General features: G+C 47.1%; 1 protein-coding gene across 2 annotated transcripts in view; it reads left to right on the top strand.

Moving 5' to 3' along the window:
• Positions 1-17732, top strand: part of LOC126518094 (RING finger protein 11-like) — a 32000-nt gene extending 14268 nt beyond the window's left edge. For both annotated transcript variants that reach the window (XM_050167950.3, XM_055064416.2), the window contains exons 2-4: positions 6122-6276; positions 8328-8544; positions 14535-17732. In XM_050167950.3, the coding sequence (XP_050023907.1) occupies positions 6122-6276; positions 8328-8499 (327 nt within the window). In that variant the 3' untranslated portion in view covers positions 8500-8544; positions 14535-17732. The remainder of the gene's footprint in view (positions 1-6121; positions 6277-8327; positions 8545-14534) is intronic.
• The last annotated feature ends 3510 nt before the right edge of the window (positions 17733-21242 follow it).

Here is a 21242-nt window from a genome sequence, read left to right on the forward strand (position 1 = left end):
GTAGCTGCAGTTGGTGGGGCTAATTTTTTGGAATGCAGGTGCGGTTGTTGTCTTGTACCAAAGGCTTCCCTGATGATGCAGCTTTAAGTAAGGATGGTAATTTTATGTGCCCTGTCATGGTTTGTGCAACTGTACAAAACCTGCATCCGCATGCTCGCCCTGTTATATGGGCTTTGACTGCAAATGTAGTTGAACATTATAACTACTGCAGTTCCTCATTTTCCAATGAGTGCAGGTTTAGCATCACATGCTGCTTGTTCGAGTACTGTAGGCTTGTGTTCTTAATGTTGTACTCTTAAGGGGTTGCACGATACAATTGGCCTGGTGCATTTTCTATTTCATTTTGAGAGCACTTTATGTCTTCGCAACAGTGATGGCATGGGAAAGAACTACAGCCCTTCTTACTATAACATATATATTGTTTTCAATGTGCAGGTGGTGAAGGGCAGGCGTCTGCTAATCAGGTCGTCAAACGACCTCGCCAGTTGGTTGCCAAACGCGGCCAACCCAGTAGTGACCATGACAAACAAGACCAAGCTGAAAGTGCAGAGGACAATGTTCTGCGTGCTTTAATAAAATGTGGCACCAACACAGTGCTGTAAAATCCTTCACAGGTTACGTGCTTACGTGGTTACCCGATGTATTCGCTTCTGCAGTCTGCACATCACTTAGTGTGGCCATTGCGGACTTGCATGAGGTCTTGAAGTTTGATTGAATCGAGACAGCGAAAATGACAGGCTAGAAAAAACGCGAAACACGCCTTCCGCCCAGCTAAGAAGCCCAAGTTTCGCTTTCGCGCAGGGTCGCATCTCCCGGCGTGGCAGCCCAGGCCTGCTACTTCGCGGCGCTTGGGATAGATGGCGCGACCGGCGCTCATCAATATGGCGGCGCGCTTTGAATTCACGGTGTTCTGGTGTATAGCCGTAAGTTTAACAAAGGGCAACCATGTCCACACCATCAGCCGAACCAAGGCGCAGCCAAGGGTATTGCTTTCGCAATCTTCCAGGCTTGACCACGCTAAGCCTTCAGCCAATTTTTTTCTTCTTTTTATGAACAGGATCTGCGAAGAAGATATAAAGAAAGAGCTGAGCCGTGCCGACTAAGCTATACGCGCAGTAGCAATGCGAACGAGCGGCAGTTTCGCTGGTTCACTGACATTCGGGCTTCGCGCGTGCGTTGCGAAATTGGAGTGCTTCGTACGGGGCAACGCACGCCGAAGGGCGGTTCCCTCCACCCCCCCCCCCCCCCCCCCAAACCATCGTGCAGCGAAGCTCATCAAAGGAGAAGCCGTTCGGGCCCGGTGTTTGAGTCTGACTGTCGTTGCGTGCCAGGCCCGAGTCGGGTGTCATTGCGCCGTCGTGCGCTTTTGTTTTTTCGCGTGTAGTTGCGTCATTGCAACGTCACAGCTTCGTTGCCGTGTACACGTCTGTTTCTTTTTTCTTTCTTGTCTTTTTCTTTTTAACCTTTGTCCTTACAGGGACACTAAAGAGAAAAATGATTTCTTCTGCATCAGTAAATTGCCTTTCTACGACTCCAAAAACACCACTCTTACCACGGTAAGACGCTTGGTAAGCCAGAAAAAGCGCAAGAACGAAAGACGGGTGGCGATGCTTCCTTGAAGTTCCCGCACCTGGTCGCTGTGACGTCATGGATTTTGATGGCATCTTCTAGGGCCTACTTAAGTATATAGCGGTACAGATTGCCTAGGTATACATTGTGGCGCAAAATACATTTCTTGAAAAGGGACAGAAGAACGGAAGACAGTGAAACGCCATCTGTCCTTTTCAAGAAATGTATTTTGCGCCACAAAATATACCTAGGAAATCTAAGCACCAACTTGCCCAAGAAGATGTCCTTTCGGTACAGATTGGCTACGTTGTTTTCCAAAGGAACCAAATATATAACATGGCAAGTTTCGGGAACCCTTACTCGCCCAACGCGGCCCAAATGCGAAAACATACTTTGGAATCCCTGACGTCACGTTGACGTACCGGCGTCGGCGTTTCGGCGCGAAATTCAAATACTGATGCTTCGACGTTGATTTTCTCGTCTAGTAATCAAACTATTATTTTGAAATGACTGCCTGTAGAGTTCTCAAACAATGGTTTGTTAGTATAAACTGATTTATTGTTTCGCTTTAGTGTCCCTTTAACACGCGGCTTTCCCTGGCCCAATTTTCGGCGCCTCCGTTTTGTGCAGACTAGCTGCGCCCGTAAGCGTACCCCTTGCGGGAGACGTATCGCAGGGTTTGTTCGCAAAAGGTACCGAGCCGGGTTATGGTGGCTAGAAGCCTTCTAGCCACCATAGCCGGGTTCCCAATTAAGTGGCACTCAACCGATGGGAACCAGCTTCGCGGAGAGGGGGTCGTGGACCTCGCGCCTGCCTGACTCGGTGACGGCAACCGCGCACGTAAAGAGTCTGCAGCGCGATTCGAAAGCGTAGATCGTGACGCGGTGGTCTCTCGGTGGCTGCGCGGCGTTCACCGGGGACGTACTCTCGAACGATCACTCTTTTTCGGCGACGCCGTCACTTTCGCGTGACCGTGTACAGTACGCGGCGCGTTGCGCGATACGAGCTTTTTTTTTTTTTTCTTTCTTTTTTTTTTTTTGGCTCGACCAGCCAATCGGCGCGCACCGAAAGTGATCCATCTCCGAAAGTGACCGTCCGAAGATACGTTCGCTGAGCGCGACGTCGCGGGATCGATTCCCGGCAGCAGCGGCCACGTTAATCCCTCAAAAAAAAAGTTTATCCCTCCATTACGGCGTTCCACCTAACACACTGTGCAAGTTTCGCGACTACTTAACGCTGCAATTAATCGAATAATGATCGAGGCCTAGTGGGGGTGTCCGAGCCGGGCGAGCCGGTCGCCGACGGCGGCGGCAGCAGCCAGAAATAGCACTTTCCGAGGTGACGCGCCCCGCTATCACGATAGCATCTCTGCCCCGGTGGTGTTCGAGATACACACGCGTTTTGCAGACCAGCGCGTGCGGCCTTTACGCCATATGCTTGGACTAGCTTCGTTGGCGAGGCTAACGAGGCCGCGCGGCCGTGGCGGGCGACGTCGCGCTACAGCTGTCGGGCGTCCGCTCCACGGGAGCTGACGTACGAGAAGGGCGAGGTTTCACGCAGGTCTTACGTCAAACCTGCGCGAGGACGTACCACCGGAACTGTTGCCGGGGCGCCGTGTCGTCGGCACTCCGCTTACCCCCCCTCCCTCTCCTTCGTCCTCGGGCGCCGCTAGGGAAGAGGAGGCGAGAAGGGAAGGTGTCCTTCTAAGCTGCTTGTGGTACCTCGGCGGGGATCGCACGGGGTACCATTGCGATAATTTGTCCGGTCGAAGGCAGGAAAGCCTTAGAGGCCTGTCGCTTCCATTTGCCAGGTTAACAGTTTGTGCGTCTTCCGGCTGTTACTGCGTATATTTATTGACGCCTCTTAATAAACCTGCTGAATTAACCGAAAATCTCAATTTCGAATGTCAGTAAGAGTTACCTACCTCCGGAAGTATGACTGTTGTACTATCGCCGACTATCGGCTGCTAATGCACCTGCCCACATGGAAATGAAAGTTTGGCCACACTGCTTATCAGTGTCATAGCCAGTGGGTCTCGCTAATTTCAATTAACTTTTAATGCTGAACTAGCCTCAAACCATTGAAATCGGTTGAGATCAGACCACACAAATGCTTGCCAGCATGCACTCACTCCTGGCCGCTCCTGGCTAGAGGCCTTGGGAACTCGTGTTGAGCTATTGTGCAAAATACATAATTTGGATGTGGCTACTGTCCCTTGGTCAAGCTGCTGCAGTACATGAGCGCGGGTGTGCACTCCAGCGTAGCGGCGATAACGTGGTCACCATGATGTGCTGCAACGAGCCCGCTCACTGAGAACAACTGGATGCTCTGATTAGTATCTGTGAGTGAAGTGACTTTATGCCCGAGCACCAACATATGACCAATAGTTAATCTGCTTTCCGAATTGCACACCTTCAGGGTCTGTCGCCGTTATGTCGAAGCTCGTTATGTTAGGAATTCTTGCAACGTGAGTCCAGATTTTCATGAGCGAACATGAAGATAAAATTAGTTTGACAGTTCAAAATTGTCCGATAGTCATAGAGAATGTGCCACTTGTGAGAATACACGCATTAGCTCTCTACACTCTTCAACAAATATATGCCCTTTGGGTCGTATCTTGCCACACAACAATAATCGTCATCTGTCTTGCTTGCGTTTCCTTTCTTGAAAATGCTGCGCTCACTACTTTCCTGTCCAGAATGCTCTCTCGTGCTGATAACGTGCATGCCATTCGTGACTTGGAAGTACCAGGCTTGCAGCATTAAAGAATGGAAATGCAGACAAGACAGATGTCGATTATTGTTGTGTGGCAAGATATGACCCAAAGGGTGTAATTTTGCTTAAGAGTGTAGTTGGTGCCAATATTGGAAGGAGTGGCATCTTATGGAAACAGCCAAATCAAATTTGAACTGTGCGCCACGGTGACATTCAGTAGGCAGAGCGTTGCAGCCACCAACCCACTCTCTGCTTCTGCTGAACACATTGAAGCACTTTTTGCTACAAAGTATTTCAGAAATGGTGTATTTTAACGTCAAATACACTTCTCGACTTCAATAATAGGTGGTTCAGGACCCCTTTAATCGTACATTAAGAACCCTGAGATAGCGTAAATAAATATTGAATCTTACACCGTGGCATCCCTCAAGGCCCACTGTGCATCTTAGACATGTTAAACCATACATTTTAGTGCATTTGCTTAAAGATTGTACTGTGTTTGCTAGGCTCCTCATATACTTGTGGGTCTCCAAGAACTCGAGACCGCCTTCAGCCCTGAAACTCTGATGTCTCTATGTTGAAAGACCTAGTTGCTCTTTATGGGAACACACACACACAAAAAAGGAAGTCGCATTGACTGTACACTGGCAGCACCTTTCAGCAAGTGTCTTTCATCAAATTCCAACGAAGCCAAGAACCAGTTCTCACATCTATATGGTCTGATTCAAATTCAGTTTTATTGTTTCATTGGTGGTACATATATGTACCCATGATAGTGTATAAGTGCGACTGAAGGAGAATGTAGAAAGAAGCAGATACACAGAGACAGTGCTGTATAACATCTACATATATGTAGATTTTATACAGGAAGAGGTCCTGCAGTTGGAAACTGCAGTGGGATTTCTTGTTCTTAGTTGCATAAGAATACATTAATGAAAAGGCATCAGTTGCAATTAGGAATCCACAAGAAATCCACAAAAAGAATCTTTACACAATTTATACAATGTTGAATCAGTAAAACTTGGCAGAACACGTATCACAAAAACTGTATGTGATTAGTAATCGCAGGATATAGGCAAGAAAGAATACATCAGTAGAAGCACAGTTTACAAAGTTAAGTTCCAAGTGGCTGCTACGATAACAACATTCGTGAAGATTTTACATGAGGTGCACTGTGGCCATATCTGACCCATGCGCCAATTAATACTACGCACCATCAAGATTTTGCATGAGCCGGTAAGCTTTTTCAAATTTTCACAGCAGCAATACTAGCAGTTTCTTTGCTGTAGTTGCTGCGTAAGTTTGGGAGTACACGATTATGTAAAGAAAATATAGAAGCGTTGGGCAACGCCGTGGTTGCTTACTGGGTTGGCGTTGCACTGCTAAGCACGAGGTCGCAGGATCGAATCCCGGCTGCGACGGCTGCATTTCAATGCAGGTGAAATGCAAAAATGCCCATGTAGCATGCATTGGGTGCACATTAAAGAAGCCCTGGTGGTCAAAATTAATCCGGAGACTCCACCATTGCATGCTTCATAATTAGATGCGCGTAAAACCCCAGAATTAAAATTTCTTCTTTAGAAGTGTTGGGGTTAGCAAGACTTGTATGTTGTTTCTAGACTTGTATGTTGTTTCTATGCTGTTTCTATGTTTGATGTACATTGATGTATATCGATATTGATGCTGTCTCTGCTTGTCGAATAATGACTACTTCATTGTGCTTTGTTGTAGCTGCATTTTGTTGTAGCAACAAGCGTGATGAGTTTTACGGCCCCATAGGCGCCGCAGAACTGTCACAATCACTACACCGTCATTTCTCCTGTTTCTCTCCTCGTAGGAGACGGTGTCCATGCCGGTGTACTACCCTTCGCCCAACGTGAGCCGTCCAGCCTGCCAGCTGACCGAGGAAGAGCAGGTGGTGATCGCCCAGCGCATGGGCCTCATCCAGCACCTTCCGACGGGCCTCTATGATGGCAGCAAGAAGAACAGAGAGTGAGTGCAAAGGGCAAGGTGCCTTGGGGGGCGGGGGGGGAGCACAGTGCCATTGCATCTTGGGTCACTGGCAAGTTGCAACGAACACAAATGGTTGCTTTTGTGGAAGCTTGACCATTTTGAGTGAGTAGCGAAGCTGCTGGACCGATCAGCGGCACAAGAGTGGGGCACCAGAATACCTTGAGTTACTATTTTATGTGGCAATGGGCAGTGCAAGTGTGGTGTGAGCAGACACCAACATCACCAGTTACTAGACATTTCAGGGCGGTAACTGCTGCATAACTGAGAGAATGGAAGGAAGGACTACTTGGTAATGGGACGGATACTTATTGAGGTCTGAGAATCTTTCAGTCTTCACAAAGCTGCAAGCTAAGCAGGTTCTTCCAGAGCTCATGTGCTCATATGTAGCTGTATTTTTTTAATTATTAATGTGGCTGGCATAGTGGTGGTGATGATAGTAAACTGCTTTGCAAGACTGTCCACATTCAACAGTGTCCACATTCAACAGTAACGAGCAGGTCGTGCTTGCTGCTCTAAACACTGGTTGCCACAATTGCCAGTCTCTTTCGGTCATGCAAGCTCTGTCAATTGCTGGTGTGGATGTGCTCTTACTGTGTATATGCCTGCTGGTAGGGTTGCCAGGCACCAAAGTACCTCCAAAGTACCGGTGGCTACTAACGGCGCACTCCGACAGTGAAAAACAAAGAACAGAGAACAAGAAGTCTAGAGAGGCCACCTGTCCTTCTACCTTTGTAATGCTTCTGTGAGCCCTGAGGGTACTATGAATGAATGAATGAATGAATGAATGAATGAATGAATAAATAAATGAATGAATGAATGAATGAATACCAACCAACGCCTGCCATCGCAGAGCCCACAGCAAAGAAATTAGAAAGGGAAACAAACAAGGGCACGATCGGAAGGTGCTGCCTCGGGACATCAAAACGACAGAAGGGTGTGTATTATGCCCGCTGAGGCAGGGACCCAGACAAACCGGCGGCAAAGAGGAGCACATATGCTATGCACCTTCCTGTGTCCAGATGTGGTCTACCCAGGCACCGTCTTGCGCATTCGCACTCGGAGTGCATGCAAGCAAGGGCCCAAATCTCGTCAAAACTCGGCCAATGGGACGTCCCGCTGAGCTCCCTCCATGTGCCAGGAGATAACAGCTGAGAGAGAGCATTTTATGACCTCTTGCCAATCGTGTCCAGGCAGTTCTTGAACAACAGGCATGTTCCTACAGGAGGGCACTCGCTGCTGCCTTTTTAGCTTCTCACTGTCTATCATTGTCGTCATCATCAATATCAGAACAAAGGCCTCTTCCAACAATCTCTAATTTTCCCTCTCTTGTATGAACCAACTTCATCCTGCAACTGCAAATTTTCTCATTTCATCACATCGCCTTGACTATATTTCCTTTTCCTTTGCATCCATGCTGTCGTATTCGTATAAGTTGACCACCAGTAATGTGCTCTATGTATTAAATGACCTGGCCAACTCAATGTCTTTTTCTTTATTCTTAACTACAATGCCAGCTACCCCTGTTTGCTCTCTAAAGCACACTGCTGCCTTCCTGCTTCTTATTGTTACAACTTATAATTTTCCCCTATCGCTCTTTGTGTGGTGTGGTCCTTCTTCTCGGGCTTCTTTATAACCTTACAATGTTTTGCCTCATATGTTAGTACTACCAATATATAAACTCAATGATTCTACACATTTCAATAACTTCGGTGTTGCCTGCCACAGGTGCTAGAATATTTTTATAACGTTCTATAAACTTAGTTTTTCTTGTACGAGTTCTTTTTGACTGAATAGCATAAGTGAATTTACCGACTGTTGCACAAGTTCTAGAGGCTGGATACCAATCACGAATTCCCTTGCGAGGGTGTTGAACTTTACCTTTATAGTGTTCGTCTAATTGCTGGACCTACCCATTGGCTCTTAAGATTAGATTCACTGTCTGTAGTCATTGCAAAAAATGCACTTGCCACTTACTGCAGTCAAAGAACTGCCACTGAGTTATGACATGCTCCTTTTCCCCCCCTCTGCAGGTGCGTGATATGCATGGGAGAGTTTGCAATGGGTGATGCAGTCCGGTTCCTGCCGTGCATGCACATCTACCACACGGACTGCATCGACGACTGGCTGATGCGCTCCTTCACTTGTCCCTCGTGCATGGAACCGGTGGACGCGGCACTGTTGACCACCTACCAGACCAACTGAGGGGCCCCCCTTCGCGACACGTTGCGCGCGCGCGCGCACTCGTTGGTGAGTCCAGTGATGGGTGGGCTTTGCGGCAGTGGCATTGCGGGTAGTTTAGTTGTTGGAAAACATTTATTGCTGGGGCGCTAACCGAGAAGCGTTTCGGAAGAGAACGTCCTCGTGGGTGGCCCTTCTCATCGGGCAACTGCATGACACAAGAGGAAAATGTACAAAGGCACGCTGAAGTAGAAATGTTAATAACTGGGCACCTAGTGCATACCCGCCAACTCTCGCCAATCTTTCGCAAAATTTACGAATATCGGCTCATTTTACAATTTTATGAATGTTTCATTTAAGAAAAAGTTAATTTAGTTTGCAAGAATGTTTTTAAGCCCTTGAAAGATGGTGCAGTGCAAGAGTGGGGAAAAAGAAGGAAATTATTTTAAGTCAATCATGGATATATTGAACTTGAAGGGGGTTGTGAAATAGTTGAATATATTGATAATCCATCTTTCCACAGATGTGGCGTGCAGCAGTTTTGTTTAATTCAAACTGTACTGTATAAATCCAACCAAGTGGAGGTTGGGGTCCAATTCATTTTGGCCACTTGCGAAATCCTAAAGTTCAGTTCGCAATAACGAATAGCTGCAATTTTCACAAGCCATCCATGTGCGTAGAAAGCGAGCTCACAGTAACGTGAGTGGAGGGGTGGCAGTCTGCCATGCGTCTCCTTTTGTAGCGCGGCCATGGCTTCACATGGCTGAGCACACACAACAGCCCTCGCGCCCTGTTCTGGACACAATCTGGCGTGTGTGCAAAGAGTGGGCGTGCCGTGTTGCCATGACATCAGGTGTGCTGTCTTCCCACATGTTTAATGCTGGAGTCAGAATCTTGAGTGTCTGCTTCCTGCTGCTGGTGCTTTTCATGGTAGTGGCACCACATTGTGGGCGACAGTATCGCCCGCGGGGGGCAGAGTAAACACAAAAGCATACCTGCCTGTGTTACATGCCACCAATGTACGATATTGTCAGATTCAAAATTGATTTTTCCAGTTGGCCAATAACTCTTAAAGATTTGCGGCCTCTTCTGTACCTATTTATGGCTGTACTTATTTGCATTAGAAGTTGAATTTTAATGTAACTAAACTTAATATAACAAAACAGAATTGCTAATTTTACTGACTTCGTTATATCGAGGTTCAACTGCATAAGGTGATATAGAGTAGCTGATTGATTATTCAGACTCGACGGGAATCGCCCGAAATACTGAGCAATTAGAAGCCCTCAGAACAATCGGGGCAGGCTATATGTGAAATTTGCGTTGTCATGAAGCTCACACCTCAAGGTAAAATTCACATACAGTCGAACCCACTTATAACAATACCGGTTTTAACAATCTGTTGGTTGCATCAATGAGAAGCTGCTGCACTGTCACCTTTTGTATGTTTTCCATGGTGAAATAACCCGCTTACTACAATGCCCCAACGCCGGATTATCGGTTATGACGAGGAAGTCTGCCTGCTGGGTGTCCGAGCTGAAAGGTAGCCGGATTATAGGTTATGACGAGGAAGTCTGCCTGCTGGGTGTCCGAGCTGAAAGGTAGTGAAATGCGAGATCCTTGAAATGAAAAAAAGAAAATGAGAAAACAACAGCCGCTGCCGGTTCATTTTCCAGCCATCTCCGTCCACCTCTTTCCCATCGCCCTCCCATCCCTCCGAACACGAATGGGCTGCGCCCATAGCTCTGCCGCCCCACCCTCCGAAACATGGATGGACCGCGCCAACTGCGCTGCTCACAGATTGCTCACGTATTGCTCACTGGCTCCTTATTCAGCGCAGTTCTGCAAACAGGTTAATTGCTCGCGTTCATCTTTGCTGGTTACATAGAAATCGTTCCTGGCCACGCGGTTTCTCAGCCTCGTTTGACTCGCCGCCGAAACGGAATATGTCTGATCCGCCCGCTGATATTTGGCAAAGCACGATGTTGCTGGTGAAAAGAAAGCGCATGGCTATAGATTTTAAAACTAAGCGCTTCTAACCGATAAGGCGATCATTGCGAACATGCTTTCATCAGATAGTGATGGCAAGGACGTCAGCGATGAAGCGGTAGCCTTAAAGTTGTCCTCACAGGAGGCCTGGCAGATGATTCAATCCCTCCAGGGCTTCGTTTTCGCGAGAAGCCTTCTGCTGCACTACGTGGGGCACCTGGATGCCTTGGAGAAGGATGTCGGCAAGCTTCGCTTAAAGCATGCAAGGCTCACGGACATAGGGTTTTCTCGTACAAGCCAGTGAGAAGTACGTGGGAAGATGCATGTGGCGATTTTGCCTCAGCATTTCTTCTGGATTTTTCAAGCTGACAGACTGCCGTGGCAGCCTTCTCATTATTCTTAAAAGCCCCCTTTTGGGGCCACCAAAGCAATGCCTCGGCAGTGCTCGCATATCACTTATCACCCGGGACCCCTCTATTCTTCAACACCGACAGCCGTGGCTTGTTACATGTGATCGGAGCGCCAAGGAACCAGTTAAACTAGTGAACACAATCAGCAGCTGGATGGAGGAAGGTGGTGGGGAGGGGCACTGGCCTCCCCACTATTATACCGTAAAGACCCGCGTATAATATGAGTTTCTTTCCTATTATTAGCGTCCCAAATTTTTGCCTCTTACCATATGCGGATTCGAACAAAAATTTCAGTCAAATTTGGGCTAAAAGTTTTGGTTTTGTTATTGCTGCGTGGCTATGGCTTGACTTCGTTATTGCTGTGTGGCTACGGCTTGGCTTCCTTATTGCTGCTTTGCTACGGCTTGATTTCGTTCTTGCTGCGTGACTACAGCCTCGTTTCTATTTGAGTGCGCACCTTGGCAAGCACACGTGCAAACCCCGCTTCGCGAAGTGCATCTTTTTTATTCCGCATTGAAGGATCAAGATGTCCGGACCACGGAAACAGTACTCCGCTGCTTTCAAGAGAAAAGGTTATTTAAGCCGCATAGGACATCGGCAACAGTGTGGACGGGAGGCAGTTTAACGTCAACGAGGGAAGCATTTGAGGGTGGCGTTGATAGAAGGAAGCCCTTTTCGCATGCAGAGGAACGCGAAGAAGCTTTCGCACCCGAAGAGTGGGACATTCCCGGAAATCGAACTCACCCTGACGGAGTTCGTACGCCAACAGCAAGCCGGGAATCTAGCTGTGAGCATGGAGCTTACGCAGGCAAAAGCTAAGGAGCTTGCAGGAAAAAAAGGGCTACCGAGCTCCGCCTTCAAAGCGAGCAAGCACTGGATTTATCGCTACATGTGCCGTGCTGGATTTTCCTTACGCCGGCGAACTTCGATTTCGCAAAAGCTGCCCGAATCGTTCGAAGAGCTGCTTGTGGCTTTCCAGCGCCCACATTATTTCGCTGCTCAAGTCCAAGAACTTCCAGCGAGGGCAAGTCGGCGACGCCGACCAAACGCTGGTTTATCTGGACATGCCATCGCCCCTCACCGTGCACGAAAAGCGCTCTAAACAAGTTTATGTCCAGTCCAATGGCAACGAGAAAACGAGAGTTACCGTCATGTTGTCGTGCATTGCAGACGGATGCAAGCTCCCGCCCTATGTCGTCTTCAAGCAGAAGACAGTGCTTAAAGATGAGGAGCTGCCAAGAAATGTGGTCGTGAGATGCCATGAGAAAGGCTGGATGAACGAGAATCTTGTGCTCGACTGGATAAAGTCCGTCTGGTGTAGGTGGTCCGGCGCACTGTTGTCGTTCCCGTCCAGCCTCGTGCTGGACGCATTTCGTTGCCTTTTGGCCGACTCAGTGAAGAGGCTGTTGCATGAATCCGGCACTGAACTCGTTGTTATCCCGGTGGGATGTCGTCTCAGCTGCAGCCTTTAGATGTTTGCGTGAACAAGCCGTTCAAGGATGCGGTCAGGCAGTGTTAAGCAGATTGGATGCGCTCGGGTGAGCCTGCAGTGACGCCGACCGGGCGGCTGAAGCGGGCTTCGCTAGCCACGTTATGCAAGTGGATTGTGGACACATGGGCCAGCATACCAGAGGACCTTGCGCATCACGCATTCGAGAAGTGCGACACCTCAAATGCGCTCGATGGCACAGAGGATGAGTACCTCTGGGAAGATATGTCCGTCAAGGAACTATCCAAAGAGAGCACAGCTGAGGAAGACAGTGATTGAAGTGCAGAGTACAATTTAAATAAATGTTTTCCTCGAGTTTTTCTAACTCGTATTATACGTGGATAAAACTTTTGTTCCATTTCGCATCCCAAAAATTTCACCTCTTACTATATGCGGGTTCATATTATATGCAGGTTTTTACGATAGTTTTCTCACATCATCTCTGCCATCCCCTGATTTTGATTTTTTCATGCAACCCGGTTATAACTACGAAATTTTTGTGGCACTTAATATTGTTAAAGTGGGTTCGACTGTATAACCTATACCCTGCCTCTACTGTTCCATTTTTCGAATATTCAATGCAGGTTATAGGTGCAAAAATGCAGTACTGCCTGACCTGCCAAGCTTTGTTAGTTGCTACAATTTGCACTGCTGCAACCATATTGAAACAGTAACTGAATCTATCAGCCTCACATATAAGGTAGGGTCGGACTTCGAGGCTAAGGATTTTGGGAAGAAACCTCGCCTCATATTTGAATAAACACGGTAGGCAACAGCGAAAGTTTTTAAAAAAAAGGACAGCACAATAGCTGACCATCAACTAAACCTTTTCTCTGTTAGAAAAGAAAAATGACAACAAAAAGAACATGCAACATACTGCACATCCTCTAGTGGGAGTGCAATGCCAAACTGTCAGTCATGGACACATGCTCGTACAGCTGTTCGTGATTGACAGCTTGCTGTTCACTTTCCCAAAGCGTGCGCATGAATAGTAGCAGACGACTTTCTGTGGCAACAAAGGCAAAGCTGTGCAGCAAAAGCACATGCATGACAGTGCTCCTGGGAATATTACCCCACACAGTAATTTGTCTTTTTCTAAGCTGGGGAACAAAAAACATAAACATCTTACTTGCTGTAGTGCTTACATTAAATGAGACACAGAATGCACCATTCAGTGTTGTAATTGAAATATTTGCTTTGCTCTTCCGTGTCATGGTAAAAGTGAAGCCATTGCAAGTAGCAAGCTACGCAGATTAATTCTCCTCTGTGAGAAAGCAAAACGGAAAGCCCCGTCCGTCTCTGCCTGGCTTCTTGGAGCAGTAACACACGTGTAGAAGCTCTGCAGAAGCTCAGCCCCTATGGCATTCCCTACACTGCCGTAGAAAGCTGTGCTCAAGTGCAGCTTTGCATTTTCATTCCTGTTACGGGTGCGCCACTTCAGTTAGTAGTTGGTGCTTGCATTGTCTGTGCTTGTTCGGCAACCATGTGTACAATCTGAAGGCGTCTATTAGGCTTGCAACTAACACTTCGAATAGGCCAGCTGGCTATACTTTACATCACAGAGAGTTTTCCTGCAAGAGAATACGCTACATGATGAGGGGTTTCCGACCAGCTGGGGTACGTGTGGCAGAAACGAGGTTGGCTAACCACATGTGGGAAAAAGGAGCAGCGGCAGAGACGTATGTACCTCTTGCTGGCAACCAGAAAGGCTCGGGCGATGTTGGCGGGTTCTCACGTGACACGCTCAGTGGCACTGATATCGCTTGCGATTCTCGTGTGCTGCCTCCAAGGAAGGTTCCCCCCTTCCCCCCTACCCAAACCTGCTGGTAAACTTGTGCCTGATGCAACATTTGCCATGCATGTGACTGTCGTACGACTTCAGCATTCCCACTCGCTAATTCTGCATAGTGCCATCATTATGCTGGCTGAACTGCCACACTTGCAGCTCTTGCAGACACCAACACAGTTCCCTTGAGCATAGATTTCGGAAACTATGTATTTGGTGTCCCAACAACAATTGGCATAGTCGACATGACGTGGTCGGCAGCTAAGGCATTGCCAAGAGAACTTTGTGCATGTTGCATATGATTTCTCTTGTTTTCAGATGCGTAGTGCGCAAGAGGTTTCACGTACTGACCTATCTGCCTGCTTCTTCCTTTTCTCCCTGCCAGGCCTGTGTTGACGTGGGACATGTTTAGCCGCCTGGCATCCTCTCTGAACTGTCTGCTGCTGCAGGGTGTGCCGCGGCTGTACTAAGTGAGCAAAATTTGCGAGCGTAGACGCGCAGGAACTCCTCGCCTCTGTTGTGCGCAGAGAGCAAGACGGAAGTTCCTCAGACTCCGTCAGCTGCTTCTGCCAGCCATGGTTTCACCAGCGCACCAAAAGGAGACAGAGAGCATTTCCGACGTCGCGAGACGTGGAATGACGCAGGCTCGTCGACGCCAACCCTAGGGGCTTGGTGCCTCCTGCCGTCATTAAAAATTGTCCAGCCAGAAAAGCGCACCGGTGCAAGCTTCTGCTTGAGGACTTCTCAGTGCTGGCTTTCTAGGCTTTTTCCCTGAGCCTGTGTGTGGATATGTAAATAGAGAGTGTATTAGCAGTGCTTAGTTGTGATGCTCGAAGGTTAATGGAAGGCTCTCTCCCCTTACCTTTCCTGGTGCATGACGCACCTCCAGAGTGTGTCGGCTTAGTGGGCTTTGCATTGACATGACCTTGTACTGGAGTGTCGTTTGAAATTTTTTTTTCATAATTGTTGTAATTTGGTCCTGTTTCTTTTCGTTGTTCCTCTGTTCGGTCGTTCGCTGATGAAGCTAACACGCTGCGGAGAGCAGTGGTGATAGCGTAGGCAAACACTCCAGTGTCTGGATTGATAGTCCTTTGAGTGAGCCTAGTTTTCATCCACTTGTGATAAGTTAGTGTCTGCGCCTGCGTCGTTAGACGTGGGTATTGCTTTTTTTAGAGCAAGTCTGGAAGAAAGAATGCGGTGCTGACTTTGTACTTTGCCATGCGTTTGCTGTTCGTCAATCGTATTTGCCCACTTTGAGCATGTTAACAAAAGCAGCTTTTTATAGCCGACATGCGATTCCTCCTATTCTCGAAACAAGGTCCTTAACTGTCCTATGTCTCGGCTGTCCGCTCACCGATTCCCTTTATTGAAGGTCTCAATCATCTTGTGAAATCTTTCTTGCTGATTGCTATTGCGAGGAAAGAGCAAAGGGTATGAACAATGTTTTGTTGAACGTTAGTAGTGGTGGTGGCATTTATGTTGAAGCAAACAGAAGAAAGCTTTAACGGTGTTAGTGACAGTATGAAGCCCAAAGTCACGTTGCACAATTTGGTGCGATGATGGTACTTGCCACCAACTATTGTCTTATTTGTTGTGATGTAAGAATCAATGCCACACTGGGCTCAACAGAAAGCTGGGTAGAGTAGTGTGGCGTCAAACTCGTATGTGTAAACTTGGCTTGCAAAAATGGAAGTACCAATTTCTCTTGTACCAAGCGAGCAGATGGGCAGGGAAATAATTAGGCTTGCTTGAACTCTAATGGTGTATACAGATCCTTGAATATTTAATATGAAATGTTGCTTACACCTCATGCTTGTTTGTGTCCAAACCTCGCAGTACATATCGCAGTCTATGTTTAGCAAAGCATTTTTGCGCTAGGTTATCTGAGAAATGGAAATCCACTGCCTCGGAAAGCGGTCCCAACCAGCCAACTAAACTGTGAAGTGGCCTGTGCAAACATTAGCATGTGCTGAGGTCTTCCAGGACTCTAAGCAAGCCTTGTTGATGACGGTACAGGCCATTGCAGAGTGGAGTAGCTGCTTTGTCTTTTGCATAAGCAACGCTAGTTAAGCTGGTTGCTTGGAATTTTTCTTTGATTGGCGAGTATAATACCAAAAGGGGTAATGAAACAATATTTAAAGTGCAATAGGGGATGGGGTCTGGCAGAACTTTACGCTTTCACCAGTCCATCTCAAAATCAACTTTTTTTTTTTTTGCTTTTAATTAATGTCTCTACTCCCCAATCGTATGATGCGTAAAAGTTCCCCCTCACTGATAATTAAAATCTAACTAAATATCTGGGCACGAGCAAACAAAAGTTGTAAATCTTGCTTTTTTCTTTCTTTGAAGTAAGGTCAAATGTAAGGTTTGGTATACGTCCGATAGATTCGAACACAGAGTGAGTGTAAGCCATTCACACAATGTACCGCAAATTTGCAGTTGCTATTCTGCGATACCACAGTCAAGGCTAGTGTCTTGCGTTGCGCTCCAGGCTTGATTAAAAAATTGCGAATAGTTGAGGTTTGCTGAATGCAAAGGCCAGATTGCAGCGCTGGCCATTAATCTGCTTGGAATGAATCTGCCTAGCACCCGAGTCTGACTGTATGTATAACAGCACATTGCTTCAGAGTAGCGGTTGTTGGCACATTTGTATAGCTTTTGAAACTTGAGCTTACCAGGGTTTTCACCGCACTACAATTACCACACGGTCACAGATCCAATTGTAGCCAGCCATTTTAGCTTCCTTTTAAATGGGTGTTGGCAGTAGGTTGAGGCAGCTTGAACATCTATAAAAGAAATAGACGTCTCTTCTATAAGGAGCCCTCTGTATTTTATGACCTAGAACGGTTTATTTCGGGCCTGCCTATGAGGATGTGGCCGCAAATGACTGGACAGTGATTTTGAGTCCTTTTGTGCAACGCCACCTTGCTATGGAAGTTCGGTAGCGAATAATGGCCATTGCACCAAGTATTCCCGGTATTTTGTTTTCTTGTCACCCCCAATATTGTTTTGTTTGTTTTGCAGACAAAGTTGTTTATCATAGACGCACACTTCACTTTCTTACTTTTTTTTTTATCCTCAGACATGGTGTAGGAATCGCATCCGTACTTACTGGTAGACAAACTCGTTCATTCACCACTTCTTGTTTGTCTGCAGGTTGTTTCACAGACAGCTTTCCATTAGCTTTCTTTTTTTTTCTGTATGAACCCTTGCTTAGGGGAAGTCAACATAATAGCTTTGTGTTAAAAATTTGTTTGATCGCTGGAGTTGCGAAAAAGGTTTCAGTGGTCGGTCAGTATGCTTGCCACACTGGAATGGACACTTGTGCTAGTTTTGAAAGCGTGGAAGGCCCACTGTTTCGTTTTGCGCATACCTTGTTTTGAGCTTCTAAAACATAGGGATGCTCCTTTCTGTGTTAAGTTGTTGGGTGTGTTGGGAAAGAAAAAAAGAAAACAAAAACGGCAGAGAGCCTTTCATCGCGCAAAGTAAAATATCTTGGCCTAGTCATTAGCAGTGATGGAGCTTTCATGTGCGGTTTTCATTCCTCCTTGGGACATGTAAATAAAAGAAATATGCTTGACAAGTGTTGTCACTCAAATCTTTTGATGACTCCTACAGCACTGCATAGCTAAGTATTTCATTTCATTCAAAGTGATTTTGCCTGTTGTGGGTTCCATCCTCCCATGTCAGAACATAAAGGACCGAATTGAGCGCCTTTGCCCTACGTGAGACGTCGGTGGCCCAGGACACGACACTAACACGGCGGTAACGAACTCGACCCTCTATTTGGAGAGCCTATGGGGGAGTCGCCCATCTGAGGCAACCGCAAGCTGGTTTTCCAGGCACTTCATCGAGGACCCGGCCACATCCATCGCAGCAGTGCGCCGAAAACAGCCGCAGGAGTTCATCGGAGCCAACGAACACGCTACCATAGAATAAAGAACCAGCTGACGCTACCAACTCAACGCGCGGCTGCTTTATTCCAGCATCGGTTTCGCGAGTGTAAAACCAATCGTGGAAGACTATGTACGGACCGTAGTATGGATGAATGATGAAACGCGGCGGAGGAATTTCTTCATACGAAACTGACGTGAGGTGGCGAATGCTTTCTGAAACTGAAACCATAGGGGAAGCTGAAACTGGCGAAACGAGACGCATTCCGAAACCACGATGTGGGTGGCGTATATAGCGTGGGCGACTCTTAACCGCGCGCGAATTCATCGGCAAAGTTGCGGTAAGAATAAAATGTTCGGAGTTGTGTCGCATTTCCCATTGTACACGCTCATGACTGTTCCTGAAGCCTTGCGACACCGTTTTGTGAATGTCTGCGGACGAAGAAGAGCCGGCGAGGCAGCCTTCGGTGAGAAAACAAGTGTTCGACGATTGCGTCGGTGACGTGCGCGCAGAACTTTCGCTGGGACGGCTGCACCTTTTCAAGGTGGGATTATTTTTGCTCTTCGTTTTGCCTGTTGCTACGAAAACATGATGTAGGAGGGAGTTTCTGCACGACTGTACGCTTTGCTGCTGTTGCGCGTTTGCCTATAAAATGTGCAACTAGTGTTCACAGAGCCAGTTACTGGAGAAGCAATGTTGCACTTGTCAAGTGTCGCATATGGCGATTGTAGAATGTTTACGCGCTCGAGGGGGCTACTAATATCCCTTCCATTTCGTAACAGCGCTGCGATGTGTGGTCGGGAAGTGTTGCGCGTAATAAAAGTATGATATCCGAATTTGCGTCCCATTTGTCGGAGCTCTTGTCTGAGCTAATGTCAGTCGAGGTATAGTGGCCTCGGGCACTATACCGCGTGTATACTCGTGTTTCTTGGAACGAGTTCTTTTTCCCAAAACACATTGACCTTATACGCTGTCGCCGAGTATAGCTGCGTGGGTAGACGGATTCAGGCCCACCTCACAGCATTTGCCGTGTACTAACTCGCACCCCCCCCCCCCCCCCCCTTACGTTCATTAGGGACAGGATATGTCAAAAAGTGAAAGTTGCACAGGTGTGCGTGTATCCGTGTGTGCACATGTGCGCGTGCGCGCAGTTCAACACAAATGTTGGAATCTACGTGAAACGGTTAAAATCTGCGTTAAATCTCCGCGCGCACACAAAACGCGTATCGGCCAGGGATCGGACCTGTGATGGTCGGCAAAACGATGGATATATATTGCAGTGTGTTTAGTGTGAATTAGTGCGTGCAGTGTGTTTTATTACTGGCGTAATCTACCGCCAAACGGGCCTGTTGGCTGCGCAAACTTTAATTACCCGAGAAGTAGCAGGCTAACAGAACGCTCTCCATGCAGTCCGACCAATATTTTAAAAAGAAGAAAACTTATTTACGGATACTGCAGCGTTGAACGCAATACCATTAAGGTGGGTATATACATATTTGTACAGTAACCGAGGCTAAAAGAAAATGCATCCAGGCATAGGCTTCAACCACAAATATACATAGCAGGAAATACTTAAATGTCATCACGCGCAAGACCAGATTACTAATTTCAGCACATCTGTTCCAAGCACCGAGGCCCCAACACAAAAGCGCCTATCTTCATTTTTATCCATTAAAGTGTTTTAATACCCGCTAAATGAGGCAGCATTTTATTCCATGTTTGTGAAGGTTTTTTTTTTTTTTTTTTTCGTTAGGTGAAGGTCACAGAAAAAAAAAGAAATTGTAACAAACCGCAGAGCGCTGTACAGCTAAAGAGAAAAATGATTTCTTCTGCTGGATCAGTAATTAAATTGCCTCTCTACTACACCCAAAACACCACTCTTACCACGATAAGACGCTTGGTAAGCCAGAAAAAGCGCAAGAACGAAAGACGTGGTGACGCCCCTTGACGTTTCCGCACTTGGTCGCTGTGACGTCATGCATTTTGATGGCATCTTCTAGGGCCTACTTAATTATATAGTGGTACAGATTGGCTACATTGTGTTCTAAAAGAACCAAATATTAAACATGGCAAGTTTCGGGAATCATTACTCAGCCAAAACGGCCCAAATGCGAAAACATACTTTGGAATCCCTGACGTCACACTGGCGTCGGGGGTTTAGGCGCGAAATTCAAATACTGATACTTCGACCTTCATTTTCTCGTCTAATAATCAAACTATTATTTTGAAATGACTGCCTGCAGTGTTCTGAAACAATGTTTTATTAGTCTAAACTGATTTGTTTCGCTTTAGTGTCCCTTTAAGTTTGGGTTTGGCAAATCAGTTCTGCGGAGTTCCGCAAGGTGGGAGAAACTTCAACTACGGAGCTTTATTTATGAGAAACCCGTGAGTTTCCGTGAGTTTCGTATGTAGCTTCGTGCTACATACGGGTAGATGTCAATTTTTTCCCTTTCATGATTTTTCGTTTCCGAGGAGGATGCTGTGACGGGACGTCGTGACAGTTCTTGGTCACGTCGCAGAAAGACGTCGTGTCGTTTTAGCAGTAGCTCCGGCCTGCTCGCTCGCCTCAATGTTTAGTCGCCTCGTATTCGTTGCGAGTGTCGATGCAGCAGCATAGCATAGCGCACAACCGAGCGACCGGTCGCAATGCCCTGCTTTCACGTGACAACATTCCACGTCATGATTTCACGATACAATTCAAAACGAAACCGAAAGTGCCTGTAGGAAAGCTCTTACCGTGGTACGAGGCTTGGTTATGGTGTAAAATTAAAGACATGAAAAAGCTGCATCGCAGTCTTTTAATGTCTTTTTAATGTCAGGCGATGCTGCATCGCAGTTTTCGCAATATCTCTCTGTGACGCGATTCTTGACAGCGTCTACGATCGGCCCGTTGAATTCTTCGCAAACCATATGTACTCCGCAAGGTTCGGCTTTCGCTGTGTTGAAACGGCCCGAATACAAAATTGGAGGACGCTTAAGCTTAGTCTTTAAAGGGCCCTGCACCGCTTCTTATCGAAGTGAAAATATGCTATTTCAGAAATATCTTGCGGCAAAAAGTAATTCAAGGCGTTCAGCAGAAGCGGATTGGATTGGATAAATTTCATTAAAGGTCCTGGAGGACACGCGTCAGCGCGCAGCGGGCGACTCGCACGCAGGGGCCCCGACCTGTCGTCAAACACGGCATCAGCTGTGCTCCCGT

This window comes from Dermacentor andersoni, chromosome 11, assembly GCF_023375885.2.
Source record: "Dermacentor andersoni chromosome 11, qqDerAnde1_hic_scaffold, whole genome shotgun sequence".
Lineage (NCBI taxonomy): Eukaryota > Metazoa > Arthropoda > Arachnida > Ixodida > Ixodidae > Dermacentor > Dermacentor andersoni.